Source organism: Musa acuminata, chromosome BXJ2-5 (assembly GCF_036884655.1).
Source record: "Musa acuminata AAA Group cultivar baxijiao chromosome BXJ2-5, Cavendish_Baxijiao_AAA, whole genome shotgun sequence".
NCBI lineage: Eukaryota > Viridiplantae > Streptophyta > Magnoliopsida > Zingiberales > Musaceae > Musa > Musa acuminata.
Genome location: NC_088342.1, coordinates 5759756 through 5776036, shown reverse-complemented (window position 1 = coordinate 5776036; position 16281 = coordinate 5759756). Strand labels below are relative to the sequence as shown.

At 39.6% G+C, this 16281-nt stretch overlaps 3 protein-coding genes across 4 annotated transcripts; all 3 read right to left on the bottom strand.

Annotated features, from left to right (window-relative positions):
- Positions 1-581: 581 nt before the first annotated feature.
- Positions 582-3291, bottom strand: BMY (inactive beta-amylase 9). Its single transcript, XM_009401688.3, has 3 exons — positions 2801-3291; positions 1779-2249; positions 582-1694 (listed from the first exon to the last, which is right to left on the bottom strand). Exons 1-3 carry the CDS (start codon positions 3035-3037, stop codon positions 804-806), a joined length of 1599 nt encoding a protein of 532 aa, XP_009399963.2. The 5' UTR covers positions 3038-3291; the 3' UTR covers positions 582-803.
- A 1390-nt stretch (positions 3292-4681) lies between these two features.
- On the bottom strand, positions 4682-7026 carry LOC103984228 (thylakoid lumenal 16.5 kDa protein, chloroplastic). The gene is made up of 4 exons (XM_009401687.3): positions 6621-7026; positions 5332-5471; positions 5157-5229; positions 4682-5062 (listed from the first exon to the last, which is right to left on the bottom strand). Exons 1-4 carry the CDS (start codon positions 6898-6900, stop codon positions 4953-4955), a joined length of 603 nt encoding a protein of 200 aa, XP_009399962.2. The 5' UTR covers positions 6901-7026; the 3' UTR covers positions 4682-4952.
- A 286-nt stretch (positions 7027-7312) lies between these two features.
- Positions 7313-14368, bottom strand: LOC103984227 (potassium transporter 7). 2 transcript variants are annotated; one of them, XM_009401686.3, is made up of 9 exons: positions 14110-14368; positions 12762-13005; positions 12447-12689; positions 12288-12338; positions 10695-10955; positions 10541-10593; positions 9434-9548; positions 9086-9340; positions 7313-8714 (listed from the first exon to the last, which is right to left on the bottom strand). In XM_009401686.3, the coding sequence occupies exons 1-9, from the start codon at positions 14146-14148 to the stop codon at positions 7630-7632; spliced, it is 2346 nt and encodes a 781-aa protein (XP_009399961.2). In that variant the 5' UTR covers positions 14149-14368; the 3' UTR covers positions 7313-7629. The 2 variants fall into 2 exon arrangements, with proteins under 2 accessions (XP_009399961.2, XP_009399960.2); XM_009401685.3 differs by having other exon boundaries at positions 14095-14354.
- Between the last annotated feature and the right edge of the window lie 1913 nt (positions 14369-16281).

Sequence of the window (16281 nt, the reverse complement as noted above, 5' to 3'; positions counted from 1 at the left end):
TCATGTGTCGGCTTTGATAGGAAAATTATATACCTCAATTCATAAAAAGTATAGTCAAATGAAAATGGTATAGAATAATGTATTGTTGGACTCGGTTATTATTTCTGGGTTTCCATAATTGATATTTTTGGAGAAAAACGAATTTAAGTATATAAAATATTTCTATTTAAAGGAAAAAATGTTAAGAGCACTCAAAATATTCTACTTATTATTAGGGTTGACAGATATTTTTGAATTCCTAAATTTGGCAACCTTGAGAGAATGAGGAACTCAGATATGGAAAGATAAAGAATCTTCAAAATCTTAAAAATACATCGTGTATTTGTGCGTGTTCAGTGAGAAACATTGTTAAACTTGATGTTCTTTGCCTGTGATGTGAGAATGATCATGTGGATTTGGTGTCTAAAAGACGATACTTGAGAGACCCCTTAGCCAAAAACTAGAGAGAAAAGAAATGCCATGTTTTGAATGCCTGTATCACGACAGCAACCATGGCTGGAACGCATGAATCAATAAGACTAATATCGAAGATGAAGTGTCAGGCGTGCAGTAGGAATCAAACATAGAGGTAAAGACAGAGATGAACGAGAATATTAATATGAATTTAATTCAAGAATATTTTAATTCATACGTTCGGCAAATCCTTATGAGGAATGCTTCTTCCCTCTAACAGAAGAGAAGATTCATTCTACAGCTCAAAAGACCTGGATATCTCTTCTGCTGCCATTAGTCACTTTTGACAGCCAATAGACACATTAATACGATAGGATTCTTGCACTGCTCGCTTCCATAAGGTGGGATTCTTATGCTGACTGCAGCTCTCGGTCATTCCCAGGAACTGAATTGATAGAGAGTGACAACCTTTCCAAGTTGCTGGGGATATCATCTTTCTCCATCTCCGGCTGCGCCATGCTCCTGATGAACTCGGTAAACAGCGGCCAGTGATCCGGAGAGAAGAACTCAGCACCCATCCTATGATAAGTGAACGAATCCAACGTCGATTTCTCAGCTAAAACATTCTCCTTGATCTTAGTAAAGCCAGCGGTGCCGACCCGGACGAGGGAAGAGTTCTCGCCGGCGACCTTCACCCCATGCCTCTTGCACGTCCCCATTACCTGAGATAGTAGTGACTGCGGGCAGGACCGGACACCCTGAGGCTGCTCCCCGTCCGTGAGGTCCATGCCCGGGATGATCATGGTGCAGGAATGCTTCGCGAAGATTTTAGCCACATCCTCGTACCCGTCTCTGCCGTCAGTGTTATAGAACCCGGCCGTCAGCTGAGACGGGCGCGACCGAGTGTCGTGCCAACAATGCAGAAGTGGAACCTTGGCCGAGAGCGCGACAGGCAAATCACCAAATACTTCTGACGCGACCGAGAGCAGGCCGTCACCGTGAGACAGGAGCTTGCCGGTGTACCAGGAGAGGAAGAATTGCCCGTAGGGTGTCTCCCAGGAGCCGCCATGGTCCTTGAAAAAGTTGCCGAAGTCCGGAGACTGGTTGTACCCAGGGGCATCGTGAGGACCAGAGAGGCCCCATAATGGGCTGCCGGTTTCCTCCGCGTGTCGTTTGAGATCGGCAAGCATGTATTTGTCATAACACTGGAATTCTCCTACACCGGTGAAACGATTGCTTCCAGTGGGAGGAAACGAAGGGTAACGGAGCTCGCCATTTGGCCCGAGACCGATCGTGATATCCTGAGGAAGAAAGACTCCATTTTTTTATCGGTATTTGAGCGTCTGATAAGGAAGGAAACGAAGAAAAGAGGCAGCTTGACTCACCGTAATGACGGAACCAAAGAAGTCAGCGAAGGCGAGGCGGAAGCTCCGGAAGAACTCCTCGTAGGCTTCCATCGGGGTCCTGCCGTCGAGGACAGGGAGGTCGTCGACAGCGAAGGAGAGGCAGTCGGCACGGCGGCGGCCGGCGCGGTCAGTGAATAGGATGTCGGGGTCTGTAGCGGCGGCGGAGTCGACCGATTTGGGGAGGGGGAGGCGAGGGCGGCGGTGGCAGTGGAGGTGGAGGGAGACGCGGAGGCGAAGGCCGGCGTCGCGCGCCATGGCGGCGACGGCGAGGTAGGAGGACCAGTCGCCGGAGTCCATCGCCACGCCCCAGGAGATGGGGAGTTCGACTCCATCAACGCCGAGGAGGGCGAGGGCGCGGAGACCGGCGGCGATGGCCTTGCCGTGGTTGACGACGTTGCCGTCGGAGACCACGTCCAAGGGCAGACCCACGTAGAGCCGACCCGGACCGGCCTGAACCAAAAATTAAACCACACCATTAATTACATTTAAAAACAATGAGAATAATCCGAACCGTTCGTTTCCTTCATTTATCATGATAAGGACACTCATCACCGTAGAAATAGAAATTGCACACGTAACCCATAAACACTTCAAATACGATATTTTTCGCAGAAAAACACAAAAACATTAAACAAAATTGAATATTATTAATATCATACATAAAAGAAACCACAACCAGCTTCAGAAAAGGTCAGATCTTGATCAAATCACAAAGCAGAAACTGCACATGTAATTCTGAGAATTTCCTGATTAATTTTCATTTTATAGCATAATTTATCTCTCAAAATAATTAGAATATGATTATTTTTTACCAAAAAATTGGACAGGAAAAAAAAAATGTAATTAAATTCTTAAAAATTATATAATATTAACCAAAAAAAAAAAAAAAAACAGATCTACCTCAAACACCAAGCGATAAATAGGAAGTCTTAGGGTTGTGTAGAAACAGAGTCGCAATTGCCAGCCAGAAAGATCAAAACAAGGATTTTAGCTGCATATACCTTATCCTTTCTGGGCGGCGATGCTTTCTCTTCCACGACCACCTCCGACCGAATGGCTCCTTGGCGGGCCACCTGAATCGACCGCTTCCTCCATGCCACGCTCGCGGGCGCCTCGAACCCGATCCTGCTGGTCCCGGATCCGCCCCTGACCGAGCTCCCGAACCCTAGGCTCCGGGCGGGGAACGCGTTCGGCTTCGCAACCGCTGCTGCTTGTTTCGCCATCAATCCTGCCTCCATCCTCTCAAATTATAGAAGATGTACACACCAAAAGCGATAATTATATTAGAATGAGAAGAACAAGAGGAGGAGGAGGAGGAGGAGGAGGAGTCGGTCGATTGAGCTGCTTCTGCTGGGATTTGGGGATGGTTTGATTTCAGAAGGGAGGAGGGAGGCACTTATATAGGGGAGAGGGAGGCGAAGATTAGAATGCAGGCCGAAAAGGTCGTGCCACGTCTTCACGCTCATCTACAGCCGCAAAATAAACGGAACCTCGGTGCTCAATGTTCCAAATTTCTGTGGGTTCGTCTTCCTCATCCACAAATCCCGTTTTCGTTATGCCAAATGTCGCATATGCCCCCACCGCGAAGTCCCCTTCTCTATGGAAAGTGGCGGGGCTTTCTGGTCATTCTCTTCAACTTTATGGGTATTAGCGCTGAGGATAGGGGAAGCGGGAGCTTCAGGAAGCCTGATGGTTCTCAACACCGTACAGCGATATCCAACCGATGCCAATCGGACGCGCGGGTTCGTATGATCCGGTAGGGCAGACGGTGGGGAGAACCCGCAGGATGGCGCGGAGCGGGGCGCGCGGGTGCTCCGACGGAAGCGGCGCAGGTTGACCGATTCGTTCTCCTCCTTACTCGGTCCACCAAGGAGTCCCATTCCAGCCAAGTGTACGGAAAGATCGATTCCCAGATCGAACAACTTACTGTTCTTGCCGAGACGAAAAATTACGTGAATGGCCGGTGAGAAGGAGGGGAAGACAAGTGCGACTTCTCCTCTTCCTCCATGTGGGGAGGTGGACGTGTCGGTGGCATCTCACTCGCGCAATTCGAGGTAGGACTCGGTAGGGAACTGTTCGTGATGCATCCACGGCATTTTGCACAGCAAATTTGGTCGTCCGTATTAGGGTTGCTTCCCTCTTCATGGTTGGCATTTTGATCATCGAGTTTGGTGATTTGGTTCAGGCGTACAAGTTATCCACATAACAAGTGGTGCCAAAACCCTCGTCGTCCAATCTGATGCAGAATCATCAACGACAAACACTTCAGTTTGCGTGTGGTGTGAGGGAAAACCATACTTCCTATCATTCCAAGATTTTGTTGTTTTCTGTGTCATATTAGAATGTGATGGTTCTTTAAAATCTATGTATCTTAAGAAACACTATTATTTCTCTGATGAACACATGAAATGATATGACAAGGATTCATACATTAGACCTGAGATAAGGGACATGATCGAGTGTTGTTCCTAGGAATGTGAACGTAACATCAGACATCTAATAGAGATGCAGTCACTTACAAATTTTGCAAAAAAGTATTGGATGTCTCACAATTGTTGGGGTAAACATTTAGCTCAGTTTACTTTTTTGATTCTACATTGTATTCCCATACTGAAATTGCATGCGCAAATTTCTATTTTAGTGAAAAAAATATTATAGTGGGTAGTAGGAATCAGATCATAGAGTTGCTTCTTTAGGTCATGGCAAAAATTCCAATATAAATGTTCTCATAATTCCCTTAATATAGAAATTATATCATGATTGGAACTCAAAAACTTTCATTCATATATTTTGGTCAAGCTGTCATACATAGCTTATTGATGGTGTCGAAAGATTGTTCAGACCAAGATACTAAAAAGAACAGAAAAAACACAGGAAAAAAAGAAAGAAAGCCTAATAATTCACTTATCAAATGATTACTGTAATGCATGTTCGACACACTTAAATATGAACAACATAAACAGAATTGGAGAAATATATAACTAGACATTATCAAAAGAACAAACAATGGCTAAATATAACGTCAAATAGAATAATAGTCAGGTGGAGAACTCAGAGGATGAAGTGCAACTCAAAGTCTTCAGAAGCATGACAAACACAAGTTCGAGGAAGTTGGATGAAGCATCTCTTGCATTTTATGGTGAATTCGTTCGATTAGAGACCTTTCAACTGACCAACTAAGCCAGAAAATCCAATCCATTTCTCCAACGCGCTTGCCAATGATACAAAGGCCAATTTGGAATACTCGACGTCCTGATCACCTACTGCAAGAAGAGAGTACATAGAGGCTTGGTCAAATAGCAGATGAAGAAAGATATTTGGACAGGGTGAAGTTAGTATAAGGCTGCATTAACTGACCCGACGAAAACAAAGATGCCAAGGAAGAATTGAAATTGTCCACCTCAATTTTCTCTTCAGGGCTGGTGCTTAGCTGCCAAGCGGCCCAAACCAATAGAATGGTGAGATTAAAGCAAGCAGGATGTTCAAATAAAGACTCAGAATGCATAATACTGATTGCATCTCAAGTGACAACCTTAGCAAAAGCTGCATTTACATTTTGCACCCAGTCAGCATTAGTGCTTGGCCCCAGGAGAGAACTTGCTGCAGTAAGATCATTATTCTCGATAGCTTGGCCCACTTTGCTCAACTTGTAGATTAGTTCTTGCAGATAACCTGTAAATTGCAATGAACTTGTCAGCTAAAAGAATTAGCATTCACTCTTTCCTAGTACTTTATAATGGAAAATATATATTGCAAACTTTCCAAAGCACAACTCTCGAATCAGGTATCAAGAAAGCAGAGAAAATAAGTAGATGATTATGGATATTTTATGCATCATGTGCATCTTAGGAAATTCTTGAGCTAACCAAGAAAGAAAATATTACAGCGGACCATTCTAGATCTTTCTTCCATAATTTTTGGGATCTTTCTTTCATATTATTTTGTGTGCTTGATATCAATTTAATTCAATATAACCAACAGAAGATTTGACCAATACCCAGAAAGTATCCATGTCAAAATAAAGCTTTTCAAAGAGATTAATAGAGTGGAAAACAGACATATACCAGGTCAATAAAAAAAAGAAAAAATATGAATCGCTAATAAATAGAACCTAATCGAGTGAACTTAGGATGATCTAATTTATACAGAAGTTTACTAGATCAGCAGATCCTTAAGAAGCCCATTCTTGAACTGGGCATTTGTATCCAAACTGTGGAGAAAATTCATCTCCCCCTGGTAATGACTTTCCGCGGAGGTAATTACAACTTACATTGCCAAACAATGGCAAATACAGAAGTATGAAATGAATAATAGAGAACATCAATTTGACCTACCACTTAAAGATTAACTCACCTCTGTGGATCAATCATCATAAACAAGATTCATATGTATATGAGACAAGCTTCATGCTGTAACTGCATATGAAGCGCAATGGCCTTTTTGACCCCCATTGAACTAAATTACTAACCATTTTGCGCTTTTTGATACTAACCAATCTTTGTTTCCTTTGAAAAAGAAGTTAATCAATATCTTGACCAGTAATGACATTTCAAATAATGGTAGATCATTGCAACAACAAAAAAAAAACCCAAATTCGACAAACCAGACGTTCAAGATTGCAATGCAATTTCCAAAATTGTTGCATCTTTGAACTAGAATCATGAATGTGGTCGTACAGCCACCTAGAATTAACATACATCACACAAACCATTTCATCAGCGACAGTGGATCCAAACCAGCACAACAAAAATACCACATACGATTTAAGACGTCGCTAGATCCTCCGAAGAGGTTGAATTGGACATGGAGAAGAAAGCTCACCTTTTTCCTTGTCGGAGGAGATGATGACGCCCTGTCTCTCGAGCCTCTTCTTCCGGTCCTTCTTCACCCTCTCCAGGAGCTCCTCGTCGTCGTCCGCCTCCAAGATGGCGGCGGAGGCGGGCCTGGCGAGGGAGAGAGTGAGGGCGGCGAAGCAGGCGGCGAGGCCTTCCCGCCTCCCTAGAGTGACAGCCGCACCGGGCGCGGTTGACGCATTCTTGCATGGCAACGGCACGACACCCCTAGTTGCCGTAGTCGTTACAGCAGCAATCGTCGTGGCCATTGGCAGCGATCGTAATGGTGGAAGAAATGCTGATGCTGACTTCAGCTAGGGTTTGCTTCCCCTCCATCAAATTGGTGGCATTACGGGTGGAAGAGGTGAGCACTGCAATCTGCTCCTTATCCGAACCGGTGGCCACTCAATTGGAGCTCAAATTGGCCGGAGTTAAAATTATTATTATTATTATTATTGTTATTTCAGCCTATTTTACTCATAAGATCGTCACCATATATGTCAATTATATTTATAAAATAATTTTAAAATTTATCGAAAATTGTCAAATCGATTTTTTAACGATTGGATATGACAGGTTAAAAAATTTAGACAGCCTAAAAATCTAATTTCTATTTGTAAATATAAGACTACCAAACTAAATAGAGATTTCTCCATGTGAAATTTAAGACACAATCAGTCCTAAGAAAATCTCAAATATTTGAGCTGATTTATAATCTCAGTGAAGTCAAATAATTATCAAATCTGGTAGCTCTTTCTAGGATTAGTGATGCCACTACAAAAGACACCCACATGTATTGTGCTCTTATCTACTCCCATCACCTGTTCAAACAGAGTCATATAAAGCTTTATGTACAGGCAATGTTGAGCTATGGACCCATCAAACATCTAATACTTCTAACATTGCAGTGACCATTTGACCTTGGCATCTGCTACCACTGCAAACATACCTACCATGTCTCTCAGGTGCCATAAAAAACGTTTGGCAATAAGAACAGATTACACATAGTAGATCATCCCAACTTCGATGAGGCTGATGTGAGGTATGCTTAAAGCCACTGCAGGGCCCCTGCAATTCTTTCTTAGGAAAGAGTAGGCGACATTGATGATAAACTTCTTCATGAATGATGAAGTCTTCCTTGCCTTTATATAAGAGTGTCCCAATATGTAGGCAACTCCTGCTTGTTTAGCCTCCACCAGTGCCAGTAGCTCCTCCTTCACCTGAGGGTCGATGTACTCTGTTTCAGGCAGCTCGAAGTGGACACGGCGCCGGCGGCTCACACTCGGTGATTCTTGTTCGTATAGTGACTGCAAGCTTTGTAGTGTTTCTGATTTGCTGCTCCTGATCATGGTAGACTCACCTGCAAGCTGATCAGCATCCCTCATCACCAATGTTGTGCCAGTCGTATCAGAAGTTCGGATAACAGCCATTCTTCCTTCCGGCGATGTGTCATAACTCCCAGAGGATGCTTCCTCGGCTTCCATCTGAATGAACTTGGCAATGCTCAATGCCAGTAGGTTCTCAAAATTTTCATCTTTTTGTACATCTTTGTAGCCATATCTAACAATGCATCTGTACATTCTATAGGCTCTGGGACCAATCCGACCAATAAGGTATCGTTCATCTGGTGGAACAAATGGGACTGGAACTGACTTCACGCAAACAAAGACGAGAACTTGATGGAAAGCAGGGAGGTTGGTTATGAAATGGGAGAAGATAGCTGGTACTCCAGTAACCAATTCTGTGTAGATGAGTCCAATTCCAGGGACACGAACAATTCCGAGGCTGGGGCCAAGTGTAAGGATCCATTTCATTGAGACCTTGTTTTGCAAGTCAAAGAGATATTTCCTTCTTGTGCCATAGTGCCACACATACATGACGACCATGAAGACAAAGGAGAGAACCAAAGGTGCCCAACCTCCCTGGGGGACTTTCATAAGTGAAGAGGAGAGATAGACTGCCTCAATACTTCCAAAAAACAAAAGAAGCAACAGTGAGAAGATGATGTTCTTTTGCCACACAAGTACCATGACAAGAGCTATTAACCATGTCGTCACAAACATGACAGTCATGCACGCTATACCTGAAATCATAAAATCAGTAGACCTAATTAGCTTTAGTCATACCTCCAATCAAAACTTCACATGAATATAAGGCAGATAAATCTTAGAATCCCTGAATAAACAATTACTGCTAATGACAATATGGGGAACCATAGAGAGTATACACCACCTTGCCCTTACAAGCAAAGAAGTTGATTTTTAAAATTGAATCATGGGCGCTGGAGCAAGGTTCACCCCCGTTAATAAGTTAAAAGTAAAAAAAATGAACATGAGATGATGCAAAAGCATGAATACCATAAGTCTCAACAGAAAACAAATTTTGATATAATATGAAAAAAAAAAACTGTTTTTAACACTTTGTAATGCTTGGCGATGGGAATAGTTGGCTTACCATAAGCATTTCCGATAAGGGTTGTGTCACGGAATCCAATTGTCACAGCAAGACAAAGTACCATGAGGATCCAATTAATTTCAGGTATGTATATCCGGCCATAAATCCATCTTGATGTATGGACAACCTTGACACGTGGGAAGCAACCCAAAGCAAGACATTGTTTGACAATTGAGAATGTCGCTGAGATAACAGCTTGACTAGCAACTATAGCAGCAAGAGTGGACACCACAAAAACTGGCCAAAAAAAAGGTTCTGCAACAAAAAAGGAACAAAAAAAGAAGAGAGGAGGACCGGTCAAGCATGAATTCTATTGAGACAATGTTCTTGAGCTATACACTTACTTACGTGGTATAGATGCATAAAAGCTGGTAGATATGTTATTGAAGTTCTTAGAAAGAAATGCTGCCTGTCCCATATATTGTAGTACTAGACAAGGGTATATAACACCGACAAATGCCACCTGAACAATAGAAGAGTTTGCCAAAGGTTCATCATATCATGATACGAGTTCACCGTTTACAATTTAAATTAAAAGCCACAAATGAATGATTAGCTGCAATTTTTACAAGCACATAAAACACAAGACTCTGCTGGACATTTGTGTAATAAAACATGCACACACAAGTCTGTTAATTTCCAGATTGCAACTGCCCAAATATCCATCTATACATATAGAATTTGCCACTCAAAATAATCAAGATCAGAATTTCCCAACTTTTCCACATGCCAAAGTATGGGATAAATAACATGGAAATAATAGATAATTTGTTAAAACCTTAAAAATCAAGATGATCATCTTTGGATATTTCTCGAGTTAATTTGTGCAGTCAATCTTTAATGTGGAGTGGCAAGCTTAATGTTTCTGTAAGTTCTTTTTTTGTGAGGACTACAATTTGCAACATGAGCATCTACCAAGTTTGTTTCTGCACAGCCAAGAAGGTGCAGTTGCTTAAGTGATGTAATTCAAGAAGACCTAAAAAAGCCAAAATGAAATCAGAAGTTCGCAGGTGAGGAAAATAAAAATGATCTTACAGTTAGTCAGTGAACATAGCAACAGCCCTCTAAATGGTTATACTAACCAGACAGACAATGCAAAGAAATTCCCAACCAAATAAGTTCAGAGATTTTCCTGCTTTTATCATCTTCACTAATTCAAATCAATAGTATCCCATTTCTTGAAATCTAAAGTAATTATGACTCTTTAATATCTTTAAATTAATCTTCCTATTCACCAGGTGCAAGCTAAAAACCCAATTACATCAACTAATCTACAAAGTAAGATTGCCACAAATAAACTTAATCAATTTAAAAAATAAGAAGAGACAAAATTCAGTCAGTTCAGTTGCTAAATTATTGATGGAATTAATCTATAACTGCAACTCTTGTACTTGAATAAATATTATCTTTGAATACCTATCAAGACTCTGAAAAATGAATATATGTTTATCATACCCTTATAGATGCTTGAGTGAAGTGGCCAAGATCTGCAAACATAGCTTCAGTACCTGCAAACATGAAAACCTAGGTGTATGAATTATGATGCTATTATGGCAAAAGAATAGAAGCTTTGATGATCTAAGTGCTGAAGTTACACACTCTCATTTACCTGTGATAGAAAGGAGAACACCCCCCAGAGAAATCCAACCATCCTTGCCTGTTTGCTGGAAGAACTTAATGATGTAGAGTGGAGAAAGAGCATGATATATCTTGGGGTTCCAGTGAATGGTATTGTACAACCCGATTACACCAATGCACAAAAGCCAAATAACAACAATAGGTGCAAACATGAACGCTACCCTCTGAGTACCCCTATGCTGCAAGGAAAAAAGGCCAACTAGCACAAGGCAAGCAACCAGTACCACCTCACCTGTATAGAAGCTAATAATTATGAGACATTTAAAAAAAGACTAAAAATTGTAATTAAAATATTAAATAATTATCCTTAGGGGTCAAACTAAGGAGCTTTATTGACATTTGGAAAAGCAACTTTAAGAAAAGCTTGCTACCCTGATTAGTTCAATATAGAGTGTCTGCCATGGCTTTGACTGGTATATGATACTATACTTACCTCCAAAGAGCATCTCCTGAATGTTTTTAGAACGCTTGACCCATGAGGTTTGGTTTTTGACAGATTATCAGAGAACCAATTAGACCCACACTGTGTGGGCTATGGCCTTCATTGGTATACGAGTCATTACCCACCTTTAAAGAGCATCTTCTAAGTACTTTCAATGGGGTCCTTGTTGTGACAATCAATACTGTGACTTGCTCAGGATAATGCTAAAACATGCAAAGCCCTTGAGCAGTATGTATCAGAAATGAATTTTGTTCTCAATCAAGTACCATTATTTTGTGACCATTCTGACCTCCCAGTTAAAAAAAAAAAAAGAATTATTTTAGGAAGCAACTATAAATCCATCCATGATGCTTAATGTTATCAAACCTAATGCATATAAGTAATAAAGTTAGCATAGGATAACACTCAAAGACATGAAAACCACATGCCAAAAACATCTTTAGAAAGATGAGTAAAAGAATTTATTGAACTCATAAACCAGATTTTGAATATCAACTATAATTCTAGATACAAATTGTTTCAAAAACTTGAATTAGAAAGGTTACTCCAAAAGAGTGAACACGTATAATGTATGGGCCTAAGTCAGAAAACTACACAAAGTTCGACTATCATTAATCTATCGATGCCATTTTACTTTTTAGATGAATATAACACCAAAGATATTGAACCATAATTTTTTTCTAAGACAACACTACAAAATGAAGCATCTTGATGCACAATGCACATGTTAATCTCCTTATTATCCAACTATCAGATATTCTGGGTTGTCTACTACAAACATCTTCTGAGATGATTGAGACTATGTTCAACAAGCTGTTTCTGATCATCACTTAAGAATACAATTTCTTACAACTTGCTACTGAGGATCACTTAACAAACTGGTATAAGGACACTTCCTTCAAAATAGCATCCCCTATAACTCCAACAGTGTGCTAGATCTAAAAGTTGCACTCTGGATTATATACAATGATAAATTACGCTGGTTTGTGTTGGAATGTGATGAAAATTAAATGCCCAAATCTAGAATGGAAAGAAACCATTACTGGAAAGAGATTGTAAATGCAGAGTCAGCAAACTTTGTCAACGGTATGATGAAAAATTCTGTGAGCAACCAAAGCCTACCATCATGTAGTTCCTTGGCACGAACTTGTAACCCAGAAATAGATGATAAAACTGCAAAGTGATCAATAAAAGAAAAGTGTCATTGCTTATACAAAAGAGAAGTAACAGATAAAATTCATCATGTACTAACAATTAAAATAGACATTATAAACGATGTACCAGAAATTGCTGGTGTAAGGACACCATCACCTATCACCATGCAGGCACCAAACAGCACTATAAGAAGTAAACAAGTTCTCAGCTTTTTATGCCTCTCAAGAAATCTTTTCAGTGGAGAAGTAATCACACTTCGGGGGCCATTTCGGTAATAAGTGGAGAGCTCCTCATCAGCTGCTTGCTGATTAGGAAGCAAACTCAATTTGGCATGTCTGCAGAGTAGGGAGTACAAAGCAAATGTTCCACCTGCAAACAATTTCAAAACTTTTCAATACAGGTCCAAAGAAAAAGAAGGGAATAGAAATATTCCAGTCATACCTTCACCATTATCATCAGCGCTCAAGACAATGACAACATACTTCAGCAATGGGATCAGAGTTAATGTCCAGAATATCAAGGAAAACAGACCAAATACCGTCTGCTCATTTTGATATTTGTACATTTTCCCCGAAAATGAACTTTTGTAAACATAAAGAGGAGATGTACTCAGGTCACCATACACTACACCAAAACTTTGATATGCTAAAAGTAACAAGTTCTTATAGTAATTCTTCCAATGAACCTGCAAGATCAAGGAACAAAATGCAATGGTTTGAAAGAAGATAAATCGCAGACTATGAGACATCTGACCTACCCAGAGCTAGTAAGAACATGCAAATAAAAACTTGGGAGCTGATCAGTCCCATAATGACCAAATACTTGCCAACTTAAATAATAGCATTAAGTCAACAGCTTAAATGGGAAGTTTACAATTATTCAATGCATGTGTCTCACAAGCAACAGATAAAAGAGCAGAGCCAGTAATCTCTTGTTGCAGTGGTGGGTATATGAAAAAAGCTAAATATTCTTAACTAGAACATTATTTCTGCCAGAAAAAAATCAGAAATAAATATCCATATGTACATCGAGTTGTGGTTGGATGCTTGCTTATATAATACTTCACTCTAACACCTGAAGATTTCTGGGTTTTCTGCTCACCAAATGTTGAAGTTACTATATTTTTTTTCTTAAAAATAAAAATAAAAAAACCAAATTAAGGTCACAATCAAATTGGAATTTATTATCCAATTATTTCTCTGTCTTCTAGTATTTTCTATGCCTTCTCATCTATAATCGTACAAAGTCAGAAGCACATGCAAGTACATAACATGTCATGAACATTGAGACCAGCTTATAATTTATGATCTGCAAGGAGTTTATATTTGACAGATTTCTTACTGTTAAGCAACAAACAAGCGTACTAAAACTCTCCCTTTTTCAGAAACTGTAACCCTGAATCCAACCCCCAATCCAAACTGTTTCCCATTGCACAAAATTTAGAAAGCATCATCTTTATCACAGATCGTGACTAAAATTCTGGACAGTAGTGTCCTTGACAGTATACGACCTATATCTCAATCAATCCTCTAGGTCTTCACAATACCAGATCTTAACTATTTGCCAGCTGATCCAAATAAAACTACTGCATCTCGATTAGATAAGCTTCATTCCACAACTCGACATCCCATTCCCTCACCCAAACAAATATCGAAAGAAGAAGAAGAAGAAGAAGAAGAGGCGACATATGAGCATAAACAATAAGAACTAAAAAGCAACAAAATCGAAACAATCGCGTAAAAGATCAAAATGGACAGCAAAAACTAATCATGACCCCTCGGCTGCCCACCCGCTGGTCGTCGGACGTCGGCCCTCTCTCTCGATCCATCGCACCGCAACTGTTTCTCCTTCGATATCGAGATCAAACCGAACGAAGCGACATCTCCGATCCCAACTCAAACTCTCGAAGCGAATTCAAGGAAAAAGAGAACGAAAAGGGAGGCCAAAACGATGAAACTTCGAGGGGATTTGGGCGATCGGGGTGAGAACGGATCGGATCACCGCCACTAAAATAAGCGAAGCATCACCCCCACTATCGCGCCTGCAGTGCAAAGACGACGGCGAGGGGGAGTTGTATTATAAGCTTTAGGGGCCGTCGATGTCGTCATTGGTCAGGCAATTGGACGGATGAGATCTTCGTCAGTTTTGTGACGTTGGCAATCGTCTGTGCCGGTTGTTCGTATCCAAAACAAAACCTATCGTGACGTTAAAATTGCTGTAAATAATTCTTAATATTTTCCCTAATATTTATAAACCATACGAAATCTAATATATATATATATATATATATATATATATATATATATATATATATATATATATATATATATATATATATATATGAAGATGAACACGACGGAATGCATCAAGATTCGTGCAGATGTCCATGAAACGAAAAAGGACACTTGTTTTCTACTGAAAGTAAAGTATCAGCTGACGTGAGTAGGAAGACGAAGACTGCGCGTGCGCTCCTCGTTGTCAGTAATGGTGACAATGAGCATTTTTTATCTGTTGGAGTCATACAGAATGTTTCTGCAGTAGGTTTATTGCTCTCTCTCTCTCTCTCTCTCTCTCTCTCTCTACCCAAATCATTTGTATCACATTTAAAATATTATTTAATATACAATTCTGCTCTGATATCATCTTGATTTTTCGATCAATGTGATTGCATCTCAAAACTTATATATTTTTAATATAATTATATATATTTAATAAATATATTACATTAGTTAGAAAAAAAGGTTAATCGATCAATAATCATAAATATATTACATTAGTCAATTTTCAGTCGAAATCGAGTCAAATTGGATGTCAAATACATGGCATTTGATGTCACCATAATGTGAGGGAGAACATATTACGTGATCTCACATAAGCAGGGAACATTTTGCCTATTATTGGCTGCTGCTACTATGTGCGCCCATGCATCGATTGGAGGTTTGGGTGCGTCCAATTGCGTCGGAGCGTGCAGACGTCCACTTTCGTATGGGCACGGTGATCACTGCATTGATTCACGAAAGGTGCATCGGACGGCCAGGATCCCAAGAGTGGTCTACATCAAGAATAGTCCTTACTTACCAAACGCCAATGATAAGTACTGTCATTTGATTTGACCAAATGTTGACTTTCCTATATCAAATTGCACAGGCTAATTATATATTAACTTTTATACTTGAATCTTATTAACATCACGATTGCTGTAACAAAATAAATAATTCTATTCATCTTAATATTATCAATTATATTGACGAAAAATACAACATACCAAAAAGATAAAAAAAACAATTTCAATATTAATTTTATTTTAAATTATTTTTTTGATGATAAAATTATTAAAAATAAAAATTATATTAAAATTATATTTTTACCAATCACTTTTACCTTGATTCATGTTTTCCATCAATGTAATTGACGGTGTTAAAACAAACGAGATTATTTATTTTATTTTTAGAATTATAAAAATCTTAATATAATTTTTTTAATATAAAAATCATGTTCAAATGATAATATGTAATTAGTCCTAAGATATAAGAAAGCTATAAATTATATTTTTAAAATAATTTATTCTTTATTTTAAATCTTTATTGTTCATTTGATATGACCAAATCATGTATATATATAATTAGATAATTAAGATAAATTACAATCAAAACCCAGCATGCTACTATTTAAGCTAATTGCCATTCAGTGACGATATCAACTACATATCATCCAAACCTAACCATTTGCAAGTAGGCCATGGTTTGTATATGCCTCCAGTCAGCCACGTGTATATTTCATTATGTGATACATTGTATCAGCAAGTCAGCTACTTGTATGTTTCATCGTGTCAAGGGACCCACTCAATTTGTTTCTACTATCATAAAACAGGACCTACTGGTAGATGCTCCTAATAGAAAATTCATGCAGTTTCTGTTCTATCGTGCATTATGAGCTTGTCTGATCTTATCATGTTTGTCCT